We start from the raw sequence: 22,700 nt of genomic DNA, 5'->3' as shown, positions 1-22,700 counted from the left end.
AAAAAAGGCAGTGGCGGGAGAAGGAGACGTGAACAAAGACAGAGATACGGTGGGAAAAGGCTGATTCTCTTAGGCAACTTTTCCTTAAAAGAAGTTCCTCAATCACGCTGTCTCTTTTTGTTTAGAGACACCCTTTCATTGCAGGCAGAGAAACGTAAAAATGAATAGCACAATGCTTGTTTAAAATAGGCCTGAAGCCCAGCTTTACTTACTTAATTATTTCAGAGGTCAGCAAATTGATTTGTCATAGCACTGTCCTCACTCAGTGCTCGAAGGCAATTCAGATGTGGTAGGACTAAGCAATACATAATGAACAGCTGCAAAACCCAAACACAATCTGCACAAAAAGGGTTAGTTTGGGCTGAGAGGAAAGGAAAGGAGGGGGACAAATTTTTCAAGTACCATGAGTATTATTCATGTTTTATCAGCAGCTGAAGGTCTCCAAAAGTCCCATATCCTAATCTGACAGGAGATATTCATACACAGAAATCTTATTCTAGGCCTGTAGAGCCTACAACTTAAATAACCTTAAGTGACAGTGGGGAAAACAAATAACATCTTCCATTTTCCATCTGAGGGACTGGGGGACAGTCAGGTATGGAGGAGATGGGAATTGCCAGCAATCACCTTTTTTTTTTCTGTTGACACCCTGTGAGAACAGAACTTCTCAGCTGCTACGTACACCTGGAAATTGCATGCCAGCTTTCTTTGGGAAGGTTGGGAACTAACTCCTGTGCCACTTGTTCTGCATCTGAGGCTGTGACTCTAGTTGGTAAGGTGCTTGCCTGGACTATTTTTATAAATTTAAGTTTTTTATTTATATTTTATATTTTTATAAATTAACACTTAAGAGAAGAAAAACAACAAAAAAACCCCACCCCAAAACCACAACACCCTAGAAACAGGTGAAATTACTGCACATGAAAATGAAGTCCCGGTAGCACTGAGACCCCTCAGGCACAGAGAAAAGTTTCAAAGCACAGCTCCGCCAACACACACACCCTCACACACCTCATCCAGAGACTAATCCAATCCACCGTGTAAATTCATGAAAAAAACAGGCATGGCCACACTCATTTCTATGTAAGAATAAATTATTCCTCATTTCCTTTTTCAATTAACTACATTTCTTTTCATGTTGTGAAAGCTTTAAAATAAGCACATAGGACTAATTATTTAATTCCTGGGTGCATTAAAAATATCATGTAACATAAAATGCTTGCTCACACACACTTCCTGTGCTGCTCTGTACAGTTATGCACCCAACTCCTTGTCCACACACCAGGGATTAAAAATGCTATCTTCTACATACCAAGAACCTCTGTGATATCTCAAACTCACACCTTGCCAGAAGGCCTCTGCCTTCTGACATGCTTAAGGAAGTATCAAAAAAAGGAAGAAAACTCCGGGATTATTTATCTTCTCCCCACTACTAAAAGCACAGCTATTTTTAAAGGAGCTCCTCCCTCGTCAGGTGCAATAAGAGACTTGTGGTACGAAAGTAATATATTTAACGCTGACAATGAGGAGAAGTAGGACTGATTGAGGCCACTACAGTGTACAGAGTTGGTAGAGTCTTTCAAGTAACTTATACCAGGGTGCAAATGAAATCTGTTTCTGAGCATCTCTAACCCCAGGGTGCAGCAACTTGAGGGTGTCACACACTTTTACTAATCCCTTCCCCTTCCAAGTGAGCAGTGCAGGAGACACAGCCTCTATATGACTGTGTTAATTCATTCATGAAATGAAGTAGATGACATTTACCCACATATAAGAAATGACAGAGATTAAATTAAGCTCACAAAGTGCCACGAAGAGAAAAAAAAAAACCCTCTGAATTATACAAGCATATTCAGCAATCTACATCCATTAGGCTTTTGGAAGCAATCTGAGTCCAGACCTTGGTGCAAGTATAAAAACTCAAGCCTGTGTTCATGGGTTGTGGAGAGAAGCATCAAAAGGGATGGGCAGGGATAACAATTGTTTCTTTTCTCTGTTCAGGTGGGCTGGAGTAGAAGCTGGGTTCCAGGGCAGCAGAGAGCCACGGGGCTGTGCTCCTCCACAGCCGGGGAGCTGCCACTTCCCAGTGCTGGCAGGGGTTATTTTTATCCCTGCCAACTGAGCTAAGATGATTACCACTGCTGCTCCGCATGCTTGCATCATACCGCTAGCGCTGATTAGCTACATCAGTATTCCACTTCATTAATGCCAAATGAAAGCTGTAAATAGGGTACTGCTCTTACAGGATGCTACTGGAAATGAGAAGTACTGTGATATTAATAAGAAACCAGTCACTCCTCCTGCGTGCGTGGTACTATTGTGACCGGGTGACGCTGAAAGTCCTCATAGCTCTTCACCTCAGCAAGAGTGCCAGAACAATGTTCCTAAATCTTTTCCCATCGTGCTTCTCACCAAGTTGGGCTGTACTAGTCTGTGTTTTGTTACTCGTGTTTAGACTGTGGTATTTTCACCAGAGCCTGTTTTGTCTGCGCTCGCTAAAGCGCGCTATGCCTGACTGACCTCATGTGATGGTGCAGCAGGCGTTTCCTGTGGGTTTCAGCATATTTCTGTGCCTGGCCTTTCTGGGGGTTTTCAAGATGCAGCGTGAGAACACTCTCATCTCTTGCTCTTCGCCCCTAATTCACTACTAAAGTACTCCTTTGCCATAAACTGAGGGAAAAATCATCAGGTTACTTTTTCCGGAACAGTGGATCATTATTTTGAGGGACGACTACCTCTGGAAGATAGCAAACTTTCTGTGTCTCCAAACTTCACTTGCTACTGTGAGCATAGTGTTCATTTGTATGGATTTGTATGAGCCTATTATTTATATTCAACAGTGCTACCTATTTTTACAGTGGAATGAAAAGAAAAAACTTACAAGATGGCTGAGGAGGGTAAGCAGACAAAGTTACTTGGTCTAAACAACAGTAACCTTTTTTCCATCTTCCCTCCCCGCTCCCGCTCCACACAAGGAAGGGATAGGGATCTGCTGAATGCTTATCCTCGTTTCTAGTTAGGATCTCTAAGCAGCTTCCTTTGACAGACAGGTAAGCAATTTCTGGGAAACAACAGGCTGCATTACCCTGGCAGGGCTGAAGCCATTTCATACAAGATAAATGGAGACAGAGCAGCGCACATGCAGAAGATGAGGGATAAAACTGTGGTGCTGCATCGAATAATATGGTTGAAAGGACATGTGGAGGAGGGGAATGTAATGCAGGGCTGCTTTCTAGCAAAGGATGGGGGACCTATCTGAACATGAGTCCATGAGGCCAAGGAGGATCCTCAGTGTCCCAGAAAACAGGGGAGCATGTGTGTGTCACAGTGAAGGATCCAAGAAAAATCTAGGGAAAGGAGACAAAAGGAGGAGAGCATATGTGCGACCATACGGAGAAAACAAAACAGGAAGGCGGTCAAAGGATTTAAATATAATTTGTGATACTACGACATCACAAGATACATCAGGCGATAAAGCAGGTTGACCATAATAAAAGCACAGGTGTAATAAAGTTTATAGTTACACACTCATCACTAAACTTCATATAAGCAAACATTCCAGGGTGACTAAAACAAAACCCATGTGATCTGACTGCTGCCTCTCATAAAGCCTTTCTGACCATGATAAAATTGAGGGTTGAAATCAGGGTACACAGAAAAGCCATCCATAACTCTGCCTTTCTGCAAGTTTCATCTCACGTGTGCTTTACTTATCATGGCCAGAACTCAAGTGCGGCTGGAGTTCTTCACTTGTCCAGTTTAGCTTAGCCATTTTAGCCCTGGAGGAAAGAAAAGGCTTTCAGAAGACGCTGAGTATCCCTATCTGCTGAAAAGACATGTCCTCCTACATATCTTCAAAAGCAGCATTCAGAACTGAGACATCCAAAATCAGTAGGCTGTTTCTGTTTGTTTTAATTCTGCACTTTATCTTCCATTTCTTTATAGACAAGACAGCTCATATGTCTCCTGTAAATAAGATCAGCAGTGGTGGACAAAACAATATTTTATTTTTGAATGTATCTGAAATAAACATGTACATAATTTTCTTTCAGTCTACTCCTTCTTACTGGCATTTTGATCTTAAATCAATGAGAGAGTTACATTATACTGTATACCATCCCTCTTAATACCTTTCCTTTGCTTATGTTAATGCAGATGCATGCATTTCTGAAATAATACTGTCTTGATATTAGAATATTTTAATTCTTCAATAATAGATAGGACTCAATAGACTGGGAGGTTTTTTGCACCATAAACATAACATGATGGAATGAGTAAGCCAAATAGAATTTCATGTAGCTACATATGCAATAGGCCATCTTGTAGAATAAGAAGTGACACTTTGACTTGGTCATGGTTACTAGCCTGAAAATATCTAAAGTTTAAGCAAGTGAAAGGAGGGTTTCATGAGTGGGAAGCCATGAACAACTAATTCATTTGGTTTGTGTGCAGTAAAGACACAGATCCCAGACAACAATGGACAGCCTTACTCAGGGAAGGAAAGGCTTGTCAGACTGGCCACGAGGGGGACAGTGACTGGGACTCGCTTTTCTTGCATGATCTGCCTAAAAAAATATGTCTAAACAAAGAAAAAAAAGATAGTAACCACCTACTGAGCTCTAGGGAATGTACTTTTTATGCTACAGCATACAAAATGCAAACAGGAAAGATTAATTTTTTCCTATAGCAGCATGTACTTTTTCTATACATTCTTAACATAAACACACACACAAACCCATTTATTTTGTTAATGCATTATTAAATGTACACTAATAAAAGTAATTTCCCAATGCTTGATGCATTTATCATGAAACCACTAGCAGAATTCTTTACAATAAAAACACTAGCAGTATACATGACCAACCTAAATTATCTAGGGAAATGGCTAATATCTGACCATGCAGAAAGATTAGAAAGCAGGGCTTTGTTACAGGATGGAAGGAGAAAAATAGATGTATTTTCTTACAGAAAAATTGCAATGATAAAATTATTTTTAATAGTACAATGCTACAGCTCCAGGAAATTTTCCTGAATCAATTCAATATGTGTCGTGCGGGACTTTAAAAACCCATTAAAAATAACCATGATAAATTTCCTAACCTCTTTCAGTGCACTGCACAGAAGACAAAGGAAACTGCAATTCCACAGAGATAGAAAAGAAAGAAAAGAACAGAAAAACCTGATAGCTTGTGTATCAGCAGTAACATACTCTCTAACAACAACGAGCAAATCTGTACCACAAAGGACAAGAAGAGCAGGAGTGATGTGTACAGCTGACAATGGCACTCCAAAGTAATGACTTCCAGGAAAATCTGCTGTTACAAATGGACAACGCACTGCTGAGAGGTAGTTGAGTCATGGCTTTCATAACATGGCAAATTATTTCAGCCTAAGAATGAATGTACCAAACCCCAGGGTGTATATGGCTCTGGTAAGGCAACTATGGAGATTACATCCTACAAACAGCTAATATGCTCATCTGGTTTAAATTATTAAACCTCGCTGAAATCCATGCAGGTTCAGGGACTTTTCCCCATCTTTAATGTGTAGTCATAAGATACAGATCATGTTTCAAACTGTAATACTAGTGAGAGCACTGCCTAGTTGACCTATTTTCCATTTACCATGTTCTACATATTATCAGTTGTAACAAACACACTTCCTTTGCTGCTCCCTTCTTTGTGGTGGGAGAAAGGGGGCAATTGCATAACATGTGGCATATGCATCACTTTATCATGAAACAACCCAGATCCCTGGGGATGGAATAGTACATGTAGCCCTCTCTTCCACAGCCATATCCTTTCACCTTCATTGGAGAGTCCTGTTCACCTGCCCTTTCTACTGAGCCCCAGCTAGAGCACAGCAAATCATGCTGACACTGCTCTGCACATGTGTGAGCTCTCTTCACAGCTGCGTTAAACAGCTGTCCCAGGCCCACATCTGGCTGCCTGGGGACATGAGTGAGACATAGGCTCAGGAATTTCTCCTCTCTGCTTCAGTCATAGCTGCTTGGCTGGAAACCACAGGATTCCCATGGACCTGCTTCATATTTGAGTCCATGTTACCATTCTGCCTTGCTATGCTCCTACCTAAATCCTCTGGATCTCTGGAGTCTGCTGGAGCAGTTTCCAGAGAAAGAGCCCTTGCCTTCAAACAGTTCAACGTACGTGAAACACCAGCAGTCATGATTAAGATTTCTGAGAATATCTGAAAAAAACAGTATTTCTAATTGCACAAAATTTACTTAGAAAAGGGGGGGAAACAGTAGATTTGAAGACAGACCAATGTAAACACCTCATATTCCTTCTAAAGATAAATGTATTGGGCCAATTTTAAGTGGCTTGATCCTCATGCAATGACAGATGTATAGCAGAGATACAACCCCCTGAATCTATTCATAACCCCTATAAACAAAGCAGAAAAAAAATACAAGCACAACAGTAGGATGAACCATCATTGAAGTAAATATATTGATCTATCAAAAATGATTGAAGACTGACAATAAAAGGGTTATAAATTCTAAGAAGAAAGAGAAAGTAAAAAAACCCCACAAAACCAACCCACTGAAAAACTCCCACCTACATTCACAGGGAAAAATAGACTGGAACAATAAAACACAATGGCAGTGCCTGTACATCTTTGATAGCTGCCCCTCCCAAAAGCTGGAACAATCCTGCTATAAACCAAGCAAATGAAAATGTAAATGCATGAGCAATTGTCTGGGGGATTCAGATGCTTCGTGTCCTGTAGGCAAAGAAGGAAGGGGAATAAGGTAGGAAAGCACGAGAAGGCAGCACTTTTAATATCTGCAATTATTGATTATGCTCCTCTCACCTGGAGCCTTTTAAATCTTTTAAATCTAGTAGAGACTTGCCAGTATATGGGCAATGCTGCCTGCATGGCAGGGTCAGCACTACCAGCAATACCTCTCGTCCTCTGACCTCACTGTAACCTGCCGCTTCCACTCCTCTGGCAGCAGGAACAGTCTGTGGATTTCAGAGGTGCCAGCCTCTGAAAGTGCGAGTACAGCTGCCTGCAGAAATCCAATATCCAAAATGGTGAGCCCAGAAGAGGGAAAAGATTGGGAAATACACTGAATGCAATGCCCAGAGAAGTCCTGTGAGTAGGTATAAACACAGTGGTGTATCAAAGGGGTTTGCTCCAAGGCTCACAAATTATATAGTTTGTTTAAATATTTTACAAAGGAAATGAACAGGATGAAAATTATGGTAGTTTCACAAACATCTGTTCTTCACTACTGATGAAAATCCAATTGTATTAGTTACAGGACAAAAGCAAATCAAATGCCACTGAAACAGGAGAAAATATGGGTCTGTAGGAAGAATAAGTTTAGGTAATGCAAATATTAATCTTCCCATTTTTAATATACTTCTCTATTTCAAAAATAAAAATTTATATTCTTTTAATAGAATTTAATATTTAAAAACTAATGCCTTTCCGTGTGATGTTACATTACAGTCTGACCTAGTTTAACATTTGTCTCTGCACTGTACTTGGAGACCTAGTTTCCCTTTCTCCTGCCCCAAACATAGCTTATTTCCTACTGGCCTAAATGGACAGACGGTGAACATATAAAATTGTTACGCTGCTTTGGTAACATTTTACTTTGGCCCTTCACACAGAGTATTTCATAAGATGTTCCATACAATAAAATGTCCCGAAGAACCAAGATCCTCTCATAATGTCACTTTGAAAGACTCTGCAGCAATTCCCAGTGTCCTCGCCAAGATCTTTTTCCAATAAAATAGATTCCAACATTGACAGAAAAGTCTGGGTTATTGTTGAGGGATAAAATGTCTGCTGCTAGACCTTCCAGAGTCAGAACACTGCTCCCAACTCACTCCTTTTTCTGTAAACTACTTTAAGAGGTCTGGGTACATCTTCAAATTTGCTGTACAAAACCAAATTTTATTCAGTAGCTACCATCATCCAAAAACTGAAGTTATATAACATGAGAGAGACCTAAACATTGGGTCAAAATCTTCAGGTAGTCATGACTCCATGACTGTAACATAGCTATGCTGAAGTAAACAACAGCTTGAATGCCCAGACCATTATTTTCAGGCTTGTTTGCATGGGGCAGAGAGGAGATTCTGGGACAAGACATGATTTGAATCTTAATAAAGTTAGACTAGAAAAAACTCCTATGGGAGTATACCCCAATAATTGCTGGAGGACATGGTCAGTCTTTTCCCTGATGCAATGTCTGTCATTGCAGAGCTGCTGTGTCTCTGCATGGGAGGTTTTTTGACATTACTACAGCTTTTAATTATACTTGTAGAATTTTATCAGTATGACTAAAACAAGTCCTCCTTAAACACCAGCCTTCAGGTTTAGCCACTAAATTTACTGGAGGGAAAGAAAGATTCAAAATCCCCAGGGTAATGGTGGCTCAGCTCATCCCATGTTCCCCAAGATAAGAAAAACAAAAGAACATAGTAACAGCTGAAAACAGCTTCTTCCTCTGCAGTGGGGTATACTTTTGCCTATTGCCTGGTGAAATCATACCCAGTTCACTGCCAGCAGAAGGTCTGACATAAAGCAGACTCTCCAGGGAAAGAAAAGAAGTAGTCAGACAGAGAAAAAGGGTAACTTTAGGATGGTTCCAAACCAACAAAGGAAAAGGAGATATTTTGTTCCCCTTTCTACTAATAAAACTTAGTAGACTAAAATTGATCCGCAGACTAATAAGGCAGAGAGAAAAACTAAAACCTATATATGACAAAATAATAAAAACGTAATGAAGAGATTTATGGAATTACATAAAAACCTTGGAATGACGTTAAAATTGTCAGGTCATGTTACTGTTTTCTACTCAACATGGATAAGAAAAACAGGGAGGAATAAAAATTAGAGCATGGAGGAAAGATAGCATAGAGCTAAAGAGGATGGAGAGAAGTAAGAGAAAGAAAAACCCAGAGCAAATATTTAGAGGGGGAGGGAAGGAAGTATGAAAGACCATTAACACAATCTACAAGTCAAGGTCATGGATGGAAAAAAACAAAACCAGAACAAACCCCAACAAAGTAGTGGCACCAATTGAACAATACCATTGAAGGCAGCACTTGATAGGAATCATCTCTGTAGATACCTGGCAAAGTGTAGTTGTCCTCACAAAGGAAAATGTCACTATTTTTAAGAAACTAATTCACAGACATCCCAAATCCATTCCTGTGCAATGCTTTGGTGTCCTAAGGGGCAGAGGCCCCATGAGGTCTTGTCTAAGGGCTCCCCACCATGGGCAGAGAGGGTCTAACCAGCACCTGCATCCTGGGGCTCCAGCTGGTGGCATGAGAAAGGGCCAAAGTCATGGATGCTCCAGCCTGTGCTAGGCTTGCAGACAACAGGCTGCTAATCTGCAGTTTCCTCTCTGCATCCTTCTCCAGACCCAGTGTGGGATCTGTGGAAAAGGGAAATCCCTTTCACTCAGCGCTTCTCATAGCACAGTCACAAAACAGTCACAAGTTGCTTTGGGATTTTTTTGGGGGTGCCAGAAAGAAGGGGAAACTGGCATTTGGGAGTCACCTGGAGAGGCAGTAATTTGACTCTCCCATGAAGTGACCAAGGCATGCTGGAGAAGTTCCTGAGCATTAAAATTGATCTACTTCAAAGGCTGCCAAGAAAGGGGACACACACACACACATACACTCACATTGGGAGGCATGATGCATTTTCCTCCCTCTACAGAGAGTGAGGGGAAATTATTCAAGAAATGCATTAAAAAATTACCATGCATGACACTGGGAATACCAGTTCATAATCAGATACATAGCGAGTGAAGTCAGAGACCATTAATAGCTACTGAACATTGCATATTGCATGTATCTGCTTTAGGTTTGCATCAATACTTCTGGAGCACTGTAGGAAATTCTAATGAAAGCATTTAATATGCACAGCAAAATCGACAACACTGCTGTTTTTCCGTGTTTTCTAGGAGGATTGAAATAATGCCTCAGATTTTTCGGCTTTTTAAAAGCTCTCTACCTGCTTCTTTCCGAATGGTGGAAAGGGGTGGGGGGGAAATTGCAAGGTGGACTTCACAGCTTGTTAAAAAGTTTAATGAATACAGGCTCCAGTAGATAATGAAGACGGTAGAGCAGTGTGAAATTGAGTCTAAGGAACTAGTTTTTGTAACTCAGAATATTTCCTCCCCCTTCCTTAAATGAGGATGACACATTGTGGTATGCAGGTGTAATATGATAAGAAGAAGCAATCTGTTCAGCAGTTTCATTCCCTTTAAAACTATAATTTTAACCATTAATTAGCTATGAAGCAGGCAGCAGAGATCAAAGATCACCTGTGCTATATATTAGCTGTAAAACACTCCTCAGACAGCATGTTTTCAAAAGAAACGACACTTTTCAAATAATTCTAGGATGGAGCTCACAGGGACTATGCTTCAACAGCTAAATGCCGCACAGTACCAGGGTGCAAGGAACCAAAAAGAAACGCTTCTGCAGGAGGAAATGGAGGTGAAACCTTCTCCTACCCAAGGCTGCTATATGCACACACAGAAGCAGACCAAGATTTAATCAGGTTCCTTAGATGCTTCGATATGGTACAAGGGCCTGCTCCTGCTTCCACTGTCAGTCTTAGAAGCTGACACAGTTTTGACCAATCTCACAGAGCTGTACCATGTCTGGCCAAATCTGTCAGTGAAGCCAAACCAACCAGGAGATTTTCCTCTAAACAAAGAGTAATTTGCTGGAACTATGATCACAGCAGTTTGCACACACCATGAGCACAGAAACAAGCATCAGGAACATGGTGCAGGTGACAGGAAGTGTCCTTTATTGCCTTGCCAAGAACACATAAATTGCTGTCTGTCTCATACAGTTGGATTTTACACTCTCTTTTCCATGAGTGAAAGACTACATCAGGTCTTTGACTTACATTGGCTTAAAGGGCTGCAGTAGAGTCATGGAGGGATTGGATGGAGGAAACAAACTTGGGAAAAAGCGCAATAGCGAGCACATGCCTACAGCTCAGCCACCTCAGGGCAGCGTCTGGAGCCTCAGAGAGGAGTGGGAGAGCTCTGCACACAGAAAAGATTACCACTTGCACAAAAGGTTTCCATCCAAATGGCTTTGCCTGTGCTGAGGGCTGGAACTGTGACATTTTGGTGTGCTTCTGAATTCTGTCTGTGAATACACAGAACACAAATGTCCCTGGACCTTACTGGGGCAGTCAGAGGCTACAGTAACAAATCAAGAACCATCACAGAGTACATGAGCTCAGGTTGCATGGTTCTCATGGGAGGTCACAGTCCACACAGCAGATTTGTCTGTGGCTATGCACCGCTCATTAATAAATACCTTTGACATTACTAGTACACTAGGCATCAATTTGCAATGTTCCAGAGACCTAAGAATATTTGAAACATGCCAGAATTAAACTAGTCAACTAATTTCCCATAAATTTTGCCAATAAACCGCAGCCTACAGGTCTGCGTATGCAGAATGTCAGATACTCCAGTAAGTTGGAGGCAGCCACAAAAACGATTCTACCTGTAACAGCGACACAGATTCCAGCTCTCAGAACAGTGTGGTATGCCACCTTTTGGGTAAATCTTTAGATATCATTCCCACAGAAGATTATGTTTTTAAGACCAAATAACTCTGGAGACAAGAGTAGAAACTGATGATGATAATATACCCAAAAGTAACACACAGGACTTGTTCCAGCAGCTTGATTTAACCACTGAAGCCAACTATAACCAATACCTAATTATGGTCAAGTGTGAGGATTCAGATGGAGATGTAGCATTGTACCATGAATTCTGCCCTAGAGTTTCTGCCAGGAGTATTTTTGGGTTTCGGTTCTTTTTTAAAAGACAACTTTTTTAAAAAATAGGTTGCTAATAACAAATTCTCATAGTGATAATAATAAAAAAGAGGCACTTGAAATTTTAACTTTAAAGCATTAAAATTGTCCTACTGTTCTCTCCATTTACACAATAATATTTTCCATTTCAGAGGGAATGGCTAACATTACACAGAAGAGCAACTAAATTGTCTACATGCAAAGCACTATCAAAAGAGAGGGTGGGGAGGGAGCAGAAATATTTTTCTCCCCATTAACTTCTTCCAGGTACAACAGAACTAGGTGTTTATGTGTACCAACAGCACTAAAAATATTTTTAAGGCACAAATGCAATTGTCTTTTTATGGCCCTGATTCAGCAAGGTAGACAGACTTCTGGTTAACTTAAAGCATGTTGAGTAATACCATTGACTTTAATGTGATTACTCATGTGCTCAAAGTTAGAGGTTCTTCTATACTGTACAATATGCAGGTAGTTAATGGAAGAAAGAGATAACTCTAACCCACATCAGCAATTCTAGGGCTGGTCAACAATCTTATAGAGTCAAAGAACTTTATCACAACACATAAAGGAGAAAGCAGTGAGAAGAAAATAAATCTTGATGAAATATGAATGACCTGACACCAGCCAAAGAACATACTGCTCTTTAAGAAAACAAAAATCCAGGCAATTGAGGCTACCAAAATTCCTTCTCAGGTTACATGAGATTATGAGGAGCTATAAAACAGCAACAGGAAGCTTGTTTTTCCCAATCATTGTCCATGTATGATTTCCTCTAGCTGAAATATAAAAAAGTAAAAAGTAAATTTTTTAAAATATCAAACTAAAGGAACTACCACAAGAGAGGTAGTAAGTCCATTAGACTACCCCCCTCCCACCAGTGCAAAAGAGGAAGTCAAACAGGATAAGATTTTTTTCATAAAACTGAGTTATTTCTTTACATGAGCCTTCAGAAACAAAGGTGAGAATACTTTTCCTGGAATTACTTTTTCCACAGAAAGCAGAATAAAGCTAGAAATGTAGGGGTTAAAAAACTTTGTGAAATTTAAATAGCAATAAATACATTGTTTCTTCAGGTAAATTCAGCCCATGATGAAGATATCAGCTGCTCCCTGCATGAGGAGATCCTGCCCTATCCACCTTAGGTTTGTCCCAAGGTATTTGATGACAGTAGAAGGAAGGATAAAGGCTTTGAGTAAAGTTCCCCATCCCCAAATCCCAGAAATGCATGTCCCTCTTCCATCCACAAAAGGGGAAAGCCCCAAGACCCCACAGTGAAAAACCAGAGCTTCTACTACAGACATCTTCAGATATCTCACAGCAGGTTGAAGTTGAATGTTCAAGTCAAGGCAGAGTAAGAATAGGGTTTGACCTGCTGCAAGCTATTTCAGATGCAAAACAACATGAAGAAAGAGTGTCACCCCACAAATTGCACTGAATTTTAATCTGTTCTCACTCTTTGATTATACACAGTGAGGTCTATGTTATCAACTCTTACATTCTTCCCCATGTCCAAATGCATTGCTACAGTTGAAGGCAAAATAAGTTCCTTCATCCCAGAGCAATCAGCTGCCTACTTGGGGCTGTATCATATTTTCTACAATCACTGGTATTATGTTGTTGGGCCAAAAATATATTACTTATTTTGGCAGATTTCTTTTACTCTAATTCAGCCATACATGCTTACAGTTCTGTAAAGCCATAAGGATGGAATTGCAGCAGAGCAGTCAAATGAATATTAGGTACAGGTAGAAAGTAAAACTAACTTGCTCTCACACTGTAGAAGCTGCTCTTCTGATTCCATAAAATCTGTTGTCCCTCTTTGTTTCTGTCTGCTTTTATCACCTATTTCCAATCAGTAGTCATTAACCTGCAATTGAATTGGAGCAACTGGGTATGGTGGAGGTGAAAATAAAGTAACATAGCATTAATATTTATTAAAAAAGTGAGTGGCATAAATCACTAATTTCCACAACAAACGGGGCTACTCTCCTGCAGAACTCTTATGTGAATTGAGGAATATTGATGGCAAATCTTAATATGTATTAGTACACTGTTTTCCAAATAGCATTGTTTTCAACTCCATTTTTGTTATGGAGAAATAGAACACTTATTTGAGAGGAAGCATTTTTATAGAAGGTACTCCAAATTATAGCTAAATCAGAGATTCCCACTCTGTTGCAGGACCTTCAAAAGTCATGTCATTGGCTTGGATTACCCTGTTGAATAGAAATGTTCCATCTCTGCTTTTGCACCAAACCAGAGCTGTTTGTTTCTGCCTTGGCCTCCATCTTGGGCCACCTCTGTATGAAAACAAACAGTTTTCACAGCACAAACTCACAACTGATGACTATATGCATTGTCTCTCTTTATAAAATATCTGAATTTTATATCATCACCTCTCCTTTGGATTTGCACACGGGAGCAAAGGGAAAAAAAAGCTTTTGTGACCTACAAAAGCCTGACTTGAAATAATTCTCTCCGACTTGAGGCCTTTTGGAATGGAAGGGATATATTGTTTTGACTTGATTAAAGCTGAAAAGTTGATTTGACATCCTGTTGTCAAGGAAACCAATTCACACACAAAAGAAAACAGTTGTGATGGTATCATTCAGACTATTCAAGTGACCTTAGGAAGAAAAAAAGGCTTCAGTTGCAAAGATTTGTATTCAACTCACTTCACCACTGTAGAAATAAAGATCATTGCTCTTTATGCTCATTGGAAAGCAGTTTTCTATCTGGCGAAAGAAAAATGCCACATCTTCTTCCATCTGCCAGATCCAATACTTTGCTGGGAATATACACATAAACACACCTACCATTTATTTGCCTATTTCAAGAACCACAGAAATAATCACACTGAAGACTTATAGGGAAGGAGAAGGAATTTCTTTAATTGACAGGACTGTGATAAATACCCCCTGACACATACCCCCACCTATTGAACAGCAGCTTGCAAGCCAGGTTTTAAAACATCCTCCTTCAACTACAAATAGACCTTACCTCCAACACAGCATTGTTTGCATCCAGCTTTGTTTTCCAGGGAGACATGAAAAAACAGCATTTTTTTCTCTGCCAGCCTCCCATATGCCTCACAAACTGAGTTTTCCAAGCATGAGATAAATGAAGTACACCTATGCTCACTCTTCCTACCTAGAGAATCCCAAAGAGGCAGAACTATCCTGGCTGACCACGACACCATCATCCAGCTTTGCAGCCCATGCAAGTCTCACAAAGATTTCATTCCTTAACAGTCTTCAGTAGATTGGAGAAATGAAACTTTCTATCTGCTCATACACACTGTAATTATACATCTCTTTCTCCAATGACATAGCCTTGCCTGGCTGAGTGAGCAGACAGACGACTAAATAGCAACTTGTCTCAAATTCAGCTTATAAAAAAAAAATAGGCATGATATTAATAAGGAGGGAAGTATACTGAGGAATAAATGCCAGTGTTCTTACATTATTGTCATTTAAGGGCATCACACCAAAGGTCATGGAGATAATAAGCCTCAGTCACTTTCCATTTGTTACACAACATACACATTGCCACAGCATTAATGAATATCTTTTCCCATTCCTGGCCAGCCAAGGCACTGTATTATTTCTTCTTAGACAAGTACCTAATCCCTGGAATTCATTATTTCCATCACTTCTTGCAGCACTGTGTCCTTAGGGCTGAGCAGAAATGCCACAAGGTGGCTGTGACTGGAGCATCAAATGCCTGAGCCTGACTTTTTTCTGCTAGAGCTTTTCCACTGGAAGAGCATGCAGAGCATACTGGTATCTTTTGTAATCAAATATGTATACACACAGGCATTCTTATGTGCTCTCTTACAAGTATCTTAAACTCCTTGAAGACTATGGGGAAAAAAAATCAACATTTTCATAATTTGTGGATATTTTCTGATACTTATATATTGAAATAATAGTTATGTTACGAACACCAACTGACCACAACAATAGAGGATACCACAGGACAACTGCATTTCCACTTAAAATGATGACAACTGGAAAGTAGTTCTTCGAACAGAAATTACATTCACAGAAATGTGGAAGGGCTTCTATGAAGGGATATACTGCTTAAACCCTCTTTACTTCTAATAAATTGCTAAGATAGCACAGCTGAGCTATAGAGAGAGGAATGCCTCATTTCTAATCTGTACTTCATTGTATTTTAAGTTTAGGAATTTTGCATAAATATAGATAGCAACAGCTGAACCAAATTCATACTATTTCATAAACTGAGGGGTTTTTTAAGATGACAAATTATTATTTCCACTGTTCACTGTAAGAATAAAGAATATGCAGATGAAAGGAGAATATTGAAGGCTGGTAGCTTTGTACAGTTCTGAAAAGGACTAAACTTTATGTGCATAATTAAAATAAGAGAGAGAAAAATGAAGTCCAATGCCAAATGCTGAACTAAAATAAGCCAAGAGTATTTGCTGCATGTAATCAAAGCACCTCCACCTCCGTCCCCCAGACTGAAACACTGCATTCTGCAATTTGATGCACAGTTTATCTTGGTATTCTCTCCTCTCCAACCCAACAAACTCAAAGAGCAAGAACAAGAAAAAAGAAAGCTTACCCACAAACATGTCCATACTCTGTTATGAGTTTTGTGTGGCTTTCCCAAAAACCCTGGAAGAAAGAAAAATAAAACAGTATTTTACAGAAGTGCTTAGCAGAAGTTCTATTACACACTGTTTCGACCACTCACACAAAGCTTTGAACCTCAGCCAGGAGAACCACGGTATTAACTCATAATCTCAGCTTTCTAATACTGTTCATATGTGACAAACATATAGTCTAGAAAGGACAGCTGGAAAAAAACTCTCAACCTCAAAAAAGATCTGGACATCCATGAAACATGTTTTCACCAACATTTTATGCTCCAAAATTTGTTACTATTTCATGATTTCTTATTTTTATACTAACTTCATCCTTTTGGTCCTGGACTCAGTTTTTTCAGATATGCAAATGGATGGAAAACTAACAGAGAAATTAATAAAAGGATAAGTATATGACTTACTACACAAAAGGGAAGCAGAGGGAATATGGCAAGGTCATCTTGTTTTTGTTTTAGTCAGATTATTACAAAACCCTCAAACCCGCCAAGTCAGAGTTTAGCAAAAGGCAGTCAGCTGGTACACTCTGCCAAATAGTAAGCAGATTTATTTTTTAAATTTTTAGTACTTTTACTAAAGTCTTTCATTTTCATAATTGATGAAAATTGGTATCCATTTATCTAAATAAACCTGCCACTATACTCAATTGTTGGTGTCTTCAATGAATTCAAATTGATCAATCTAAAGAAGGTGTGCGAAATAAATCCCCGAAAGTGAAAGAGAAAAAAAATCCTTTTTAATGAAACTGCAATATTTGAGGACCGTGCTCCATTGTGTTTGCAACTTGTCTGCGGAAAAGGTAACACATTTGATTGCAATTATCTGCATTTATATTAATGGAAGACAGACTATCATGATCTATTTTCATTCTTTAGAGAAAATTCACTAACAAAGTAGAATACTTATGTCTCATATTGAATCTTTCTTGGTTTTTATAACACACCACAGAATATTAGCTAGAACAATACAAACTCCTGTAAATACATCTACTGCTGACATATATAAGCAAGCCCATGTGATGCATGTATGCTTTGAGAGTATTTTACCAGACTAAGCAAAAGAAAATCTGGTAATCAAAAGTAATGATCTGACTTACCACCCTTGGGGGCTAACTTATTGTCCAAATTAGCAAAGCACTTGCTACCACCTACAGTCCTGCTCTCAGAGAGTCCCTCAATTACTTCTTTTAGTCTTTTAATACAGTTGTGCCTATTTTTTTTTTTTTTTGGTTAATTCCTGGACGTGTAATACTTTATTCTGTAGGATAACATGTCTCCAGTTCAAGGCAAGAACTCTACATTTTCCTTTAGCTCCAAAAAACAGGATGATGTGTAAGAAAACACACTAAAGATAAAATTATGAAAAAGGTGGATTAGATGATGGCCTGAGGAGAATGTATATTGCCTGAAAAGAATATATATTCTCCCCTGAAAAATTCTTCACTACTAAGGTAAGAAGAAAAGCCTCATCCATTGGCACACAGAAACTAAGGTGGACAAAGCCTTTGTAAAACCACAAATTAATACAGCGAACTCAAAAAGGTTTTTGCCTGCAGACACCGTGGGAGGGGAAAAGGCACATACACATTCATACCGACTGGCATTTTTGCTGCAGAGATGCTTCAGCCTTTGCAGGACTTCAGCTTGCAACTGCTATGATTTCACAGCATTATAAAGGCCGTCTACTGCTGCAAGGGGGAATGCTGGGGTCAGATTCCCCCAGCACTGCTCTCCAGGCGGGTGTTTGAGGCTGGTAGAGCAGGCTCAGCCCGCGGGCACCCTCTGACCGCGCTGTGCCCAGGAGAGCAGCCCCGAGCTGCACAGACACAGCCGACACTTGCAGCCGCGCTGCGGCACCAGCGCCACGCAGGGCACGGCTCGAGGTCCCCGGGCACAGCCCCACCAGGGGTGCAAAGCTCTGCTGTATCACAGCTGCATCGGCTGGGCAGGGCAGAGGAACTTCCAGTCCTGTGGGGGGATGCCAAATCAGGTCTGCTTTCCAGCCCACTTCCCTGCTAGCCTGAGCCTTCAGCAAGGACACCCACACTGCAGCCTGAACCCTGCCTGCTCACTTGTGCTTTGGATTGCAGGCACGCACATAGGTATTGCACTTGCTGTACCCACCAGCTGCATTCCAGTGAGCCAGCAGGATATTAACATTTTCAAGAAGCCTAGGCTTTAAATGATTCAGTGAAAAAGCCTTCCAGAAAGCCAGCTTCTTGGAAGAACTGCTTCTGGCTCACTACAGTAGGGGGGTCAGGCAGAACACATTTCAAATCAGGTCTGTTAACCAGTAACTAGATTTCCACCTCCAGGACTCCTAAATAATTGCACTGGCTTAAAATTAACCACACTTCTTTCTTCTTCTCTCTCTCTCTCTCTCTCTCTCTCTCTTTTTTTTTTTTTTTTTTTTTTCCCCCTAAAGTGAGAACTACTAGCCCACAAGATGGAGGAAGAAAAGGAGTTGAAAAGCAGCTGGGAAACACAGTGTGAAAGCATCCTCAGGAATAAAAGAAGCCTTCATTCTCTACACTCCAGGACACTTTCTCATGCTGTGCAGCACTGCACACACATACTCATCCCTACTAGCCTCCACTGTTCACCCCTGGGACCCACTGCTGTCCTGGCCTCCTTCAGGGGTCTGGTAAGCACCTGGTAGCAGGTCTCATTGTAGCCGGCCTGGGAAAGGTAAGCCAACAGCACACACAGAACCCTCTGGATCTGTGGTGGCCAGACTGCAGGCAAGGCAGAGAGCATGTGCAAGTATCCCTTACACACCAAGATACACCTTTCAGCTGGAAGAAGCTGGAGCCATAAAAAGACCCCTGTGTTTGTTCCTGATAGTCACGAGGAAAGCCAATGAACCTGCATGGACTCAGAGTGTGGGGATAGGCCACAAAAACACAGCTCTGCTAGTTTTGCAGCATCATCCCCAAACACGTCCTCCAGTAGACAGGTATCCTGAAAACATCCTCCTCCCCCCCACCTGAGTCATGTTTGAAGTACAGCAAGCCTGGTAAGTGCTTTTGGTAACTTATTTACACTGGTCGAGTTTGGTTTGCTTCAACCAATTATTGCAGACGTGTCCACACTTTATAATTGCACTTGTACTTAGTATCTATGACATAAACATGCACCTGCTCACAATCAGCTGCTGTTTTACAAGAAAATGGGAGTAGAGACCACCTATGTTTGCTTCTTTTCCTCATATTTATCCACTGGGTGATCTGCAGTCAAACTCAGAAATGGCACCTGTTGACTTGTACCCAGTGGCTTTAACCTCCCTAAACCAAGAATTATAACAAAGCAACATGGGGATTAAGAAAAGCATAATCAGGGGAAAACAGAAACATATGTGTTCTCTTTTTATAAAATAAAAAGAAGGAAACAGAAAAGCAGAACAACACCCAGTATGATGCCATGTGAATCAGCAAGAATTGTTGTCCACTAAACATTCAGTAGTAACAATTAAAAGCATGGTTAGCAATGAAATTCCAAGTTTAAAAAAATCACTTAGGTTTTTCTTTGTTTGGAAGCTGCAGAATCTGAGCTATCATCATCAACTCAGAAAATGTTTAGGCCAGGGGGACTTGTCACATGTGGCCCATACAGTGAGGTACCAGCCTGAGGACAGTCCATCATCAAACAGGATAATGCAGAAGTAGAAGAAGCTCCTTGCCCTGAAGAAAGCATATTTTACAACATCTGGTATACCATGGAAACAGCAGCTCAAGTGGGCTGACTGCTGCACACCCAGAAGGTTCTTTGTTTACATGGCTGGCAGTTGCCTCCCTGCAGGGAATTTGCATTCTCTCCTTCCTCTGAGTGTGTATCATCTCCTGCATCTGTGGATAGAACCACTCACAAGACCAAATCCTGCTCTCAGGGATACAGCCACAAACACCATGGAAGAGAACAAGACTTGGGTCTGCATCAGACAAAGCGAAGTCTGGTCATTGCCAACCATTTTTCTTGAGATACCAAATGTTGAAGTTTCAGCTTGAGCTGTAAACATGAAAGGGCTGAAACTGCTCGAGTATCCCCTCCCTTTTTTTTCAACAGACTCTGCCACTCCAAGACAGATACTTCAGCAATTTCCTCCTCATTGCATATTCACCTTGCTAGTTCCTCACAGCAAGGAAAAAATCTGTGGCAATGTCATCTTCCCTCCTTGCTGAAAATTGTTGTAGGCACTAAGCCAAAGATTTCAGAAAGAGGCAGTATTTCAGAGAGAAGCAAGGCATTTTGATTTTTGGGGTGTTTAGCATGAGGCATATCCAACCTATTCCTTTTAGTTGCTCAATACCTGCAGATCTCATGGCTGCAAATGGGAAATGACTCAGATTGTACAGAGGATGCTTTGAACATTTCAGCTTACTGCAGGTGAAAAACAAATGATGTGGTTTATGAACTTCACAATACTCCTTCAGGGTCATGAGATAAAATGGTTTGAAGAGGGCCACAAAGCTGGGATCCAGCAGATGTATGCTCCTGACAGTAACTCAAAATTTGGACTCCAAAACGGGTCCTAGTGAATGCACTGAGGGTAGCCCTTGAATTTTGTAGTGTACTGAATGTCACAAAAGCTCTGTGGAGATGGATGTGATGAGCCCATCAAAATTCACTGCAAGTGGGAAACATTACCCATGCAAGAACAGCCAAGGGAAAAGGCTTCTTTTGTTGCTACCTTCTGAAAAGTATCAGATATTATCTGATGTCAGTCACTTTACCGAGATACCCTGCATTCAAATTTGTGGCTCAGAAGCCAAAGATACCACATCCCATAACTAGTCCCATATATGCTCCACCTTTATCACCCTATATCAGATGTGATGCTCTGTTTCATTGTGATATTAACAATCACACCACCATTGTTCGAGTGCACACCTCATATCAAGAGAAAAAACAATCTATACAGTTATTTATGGTTCATAATGACAATAAACAACATTTATGGATCAGATTTTTAGCACTTAATGGGCTTTTGCACGTCTTTTTTTCCTCAGACCACCTGAAAAATAAAATTGCAAATAACCTAGTACCCAAAATGATTTTTTTTAGCACAAGCTAACATTTAATTAAAGTAACCTTGTATCAGTCTGCAACCCTCTTTGAAGGAATGACCCCAGACTGTATATCATCTCCAGTAATAATCCTAGCGAAATCACTAGGATGCCAGCAGACAAGAGGAGGAACACAGCATGAACTTCTAACCATCCTGATTCTGAGCTATGTACATAGTTTGTTTCCTTTGATCATTACCCTTAATGGTTGTCCTCTGTGTGTAATTTGGTTTAATTTATGTGAGTGTCATTTCAAATTTTAAAAAACACATATAGCCCTTCTAAATTTATTAAAGGCAGCCTTCGTACCCTTAATAGTTATTAAGAGAGGTTAGTGTTATGTAATTAAGTTAATCTCATCTGTAAAGGCTAATTAACTGAACACTAATTGAATCTGCATATGAAAATTTGGACAATGTGTTCTCATTACACAATTTTAAAAAAAATTACCTGAGCTAAATACCAAACAAATTGTAAATTTCTTTCCTTCTACCTTTTCAGATCTTCAATAAAAATTAAGTGGGCAGGTTTATTTCTGTGTGCTGCATTAGTCCTTGTTATCCTTAACAAAGAGCTGTTGTCTCACTTCAGGGAAACAGTTTTAGCCCCTCCCTGAGACATGGATATTTCCCCTCTTGCATGAGGTCTTCCTTCCTCCCTGTCATTATCCCATGCCTTTCATTGCCTTCTTCTTTTTCTGTCACCTCTCTCACTCAGAGAGGACAAAGGTTCTGGGGTTCAAGTCATACCACACAAAGGATAAGAAGGCATCCAGACATCACCTTAAACAATCCTATCACCCAAAAGGACCAGATGGCCCAATACAATTCGGTCATGCCCATTCAGCACTCCAGCTTAAAGCCACCTTGGCAGCTTTGGCAAGGCACTACCATTTTGCCCCCAAAGACCACTCACCAGTGAAGTACTCATCTCATCCTTCTCCACCGGGTTCTGCCGGCATTACAAAAGCAAGACATGTTTTGGACCCTTTTCTAAAGTTTGTCTTTTCTTGAGACATTTACTGTTTAAACCAGTTAAGTTTCCAAATGGGAATTAAGAAAAGCACATCATCTTTTCTTGTATTTGCTGTTTCTCCCCATTAACCAGGTTAACGGCTGATTCTAATAGGCTGGTAACTGAAGAGTTGGAGGGAGGGGGAGC

At 40.4% G+C, this 22,700-nt stretch overlaps 1 protein-coding gene across 2 annotated transcripts in view; it reads right to left on the bottom strand.

Annotated features, from left to right (window-relative positions):
- Positions 1 to 22,700, bottom strand: part of TBXAS1 (thromboxane A synthase 1) — a 259,885-nt gene that overhangs the window by 131,932 nt on the left and 105,253 nt on the right. For both annotated transcript variants that reach the window (XM_066183899.1, XM_066183900.1), the window contains exon 8: positions 16,438 to 16,490. In XM_066183899.1, the coding sequence (XP_066039996.1) occupies positions 16,438 to 16,490 (53 nt within the window). The remainder of the gene's footprint in view (positions 1 to 16,437; positions 16,491 to 22,700) is intronic.

This window comes from Chamaea fasciata, unplaced genomic scaffold, assembly GCF_029207755.1.
Source record: "Chamaea fasciata isolate MVZ Bird 193981 ecotype frontalis unplaced genomic scaffold, bChaFas1.0.hap1 SCAF_5, whole genome shotgun sequence".
NCBI lineage: Eukaryota > Metazoa > Chordata > Aves > Passeriformes > Sylviidae > Chamaea > Chamaea fasciata.
Note: the sequence above shows the minus strand (reverse complement) of the source record. Positions and strands in the feature narration are given on the sequence as shown.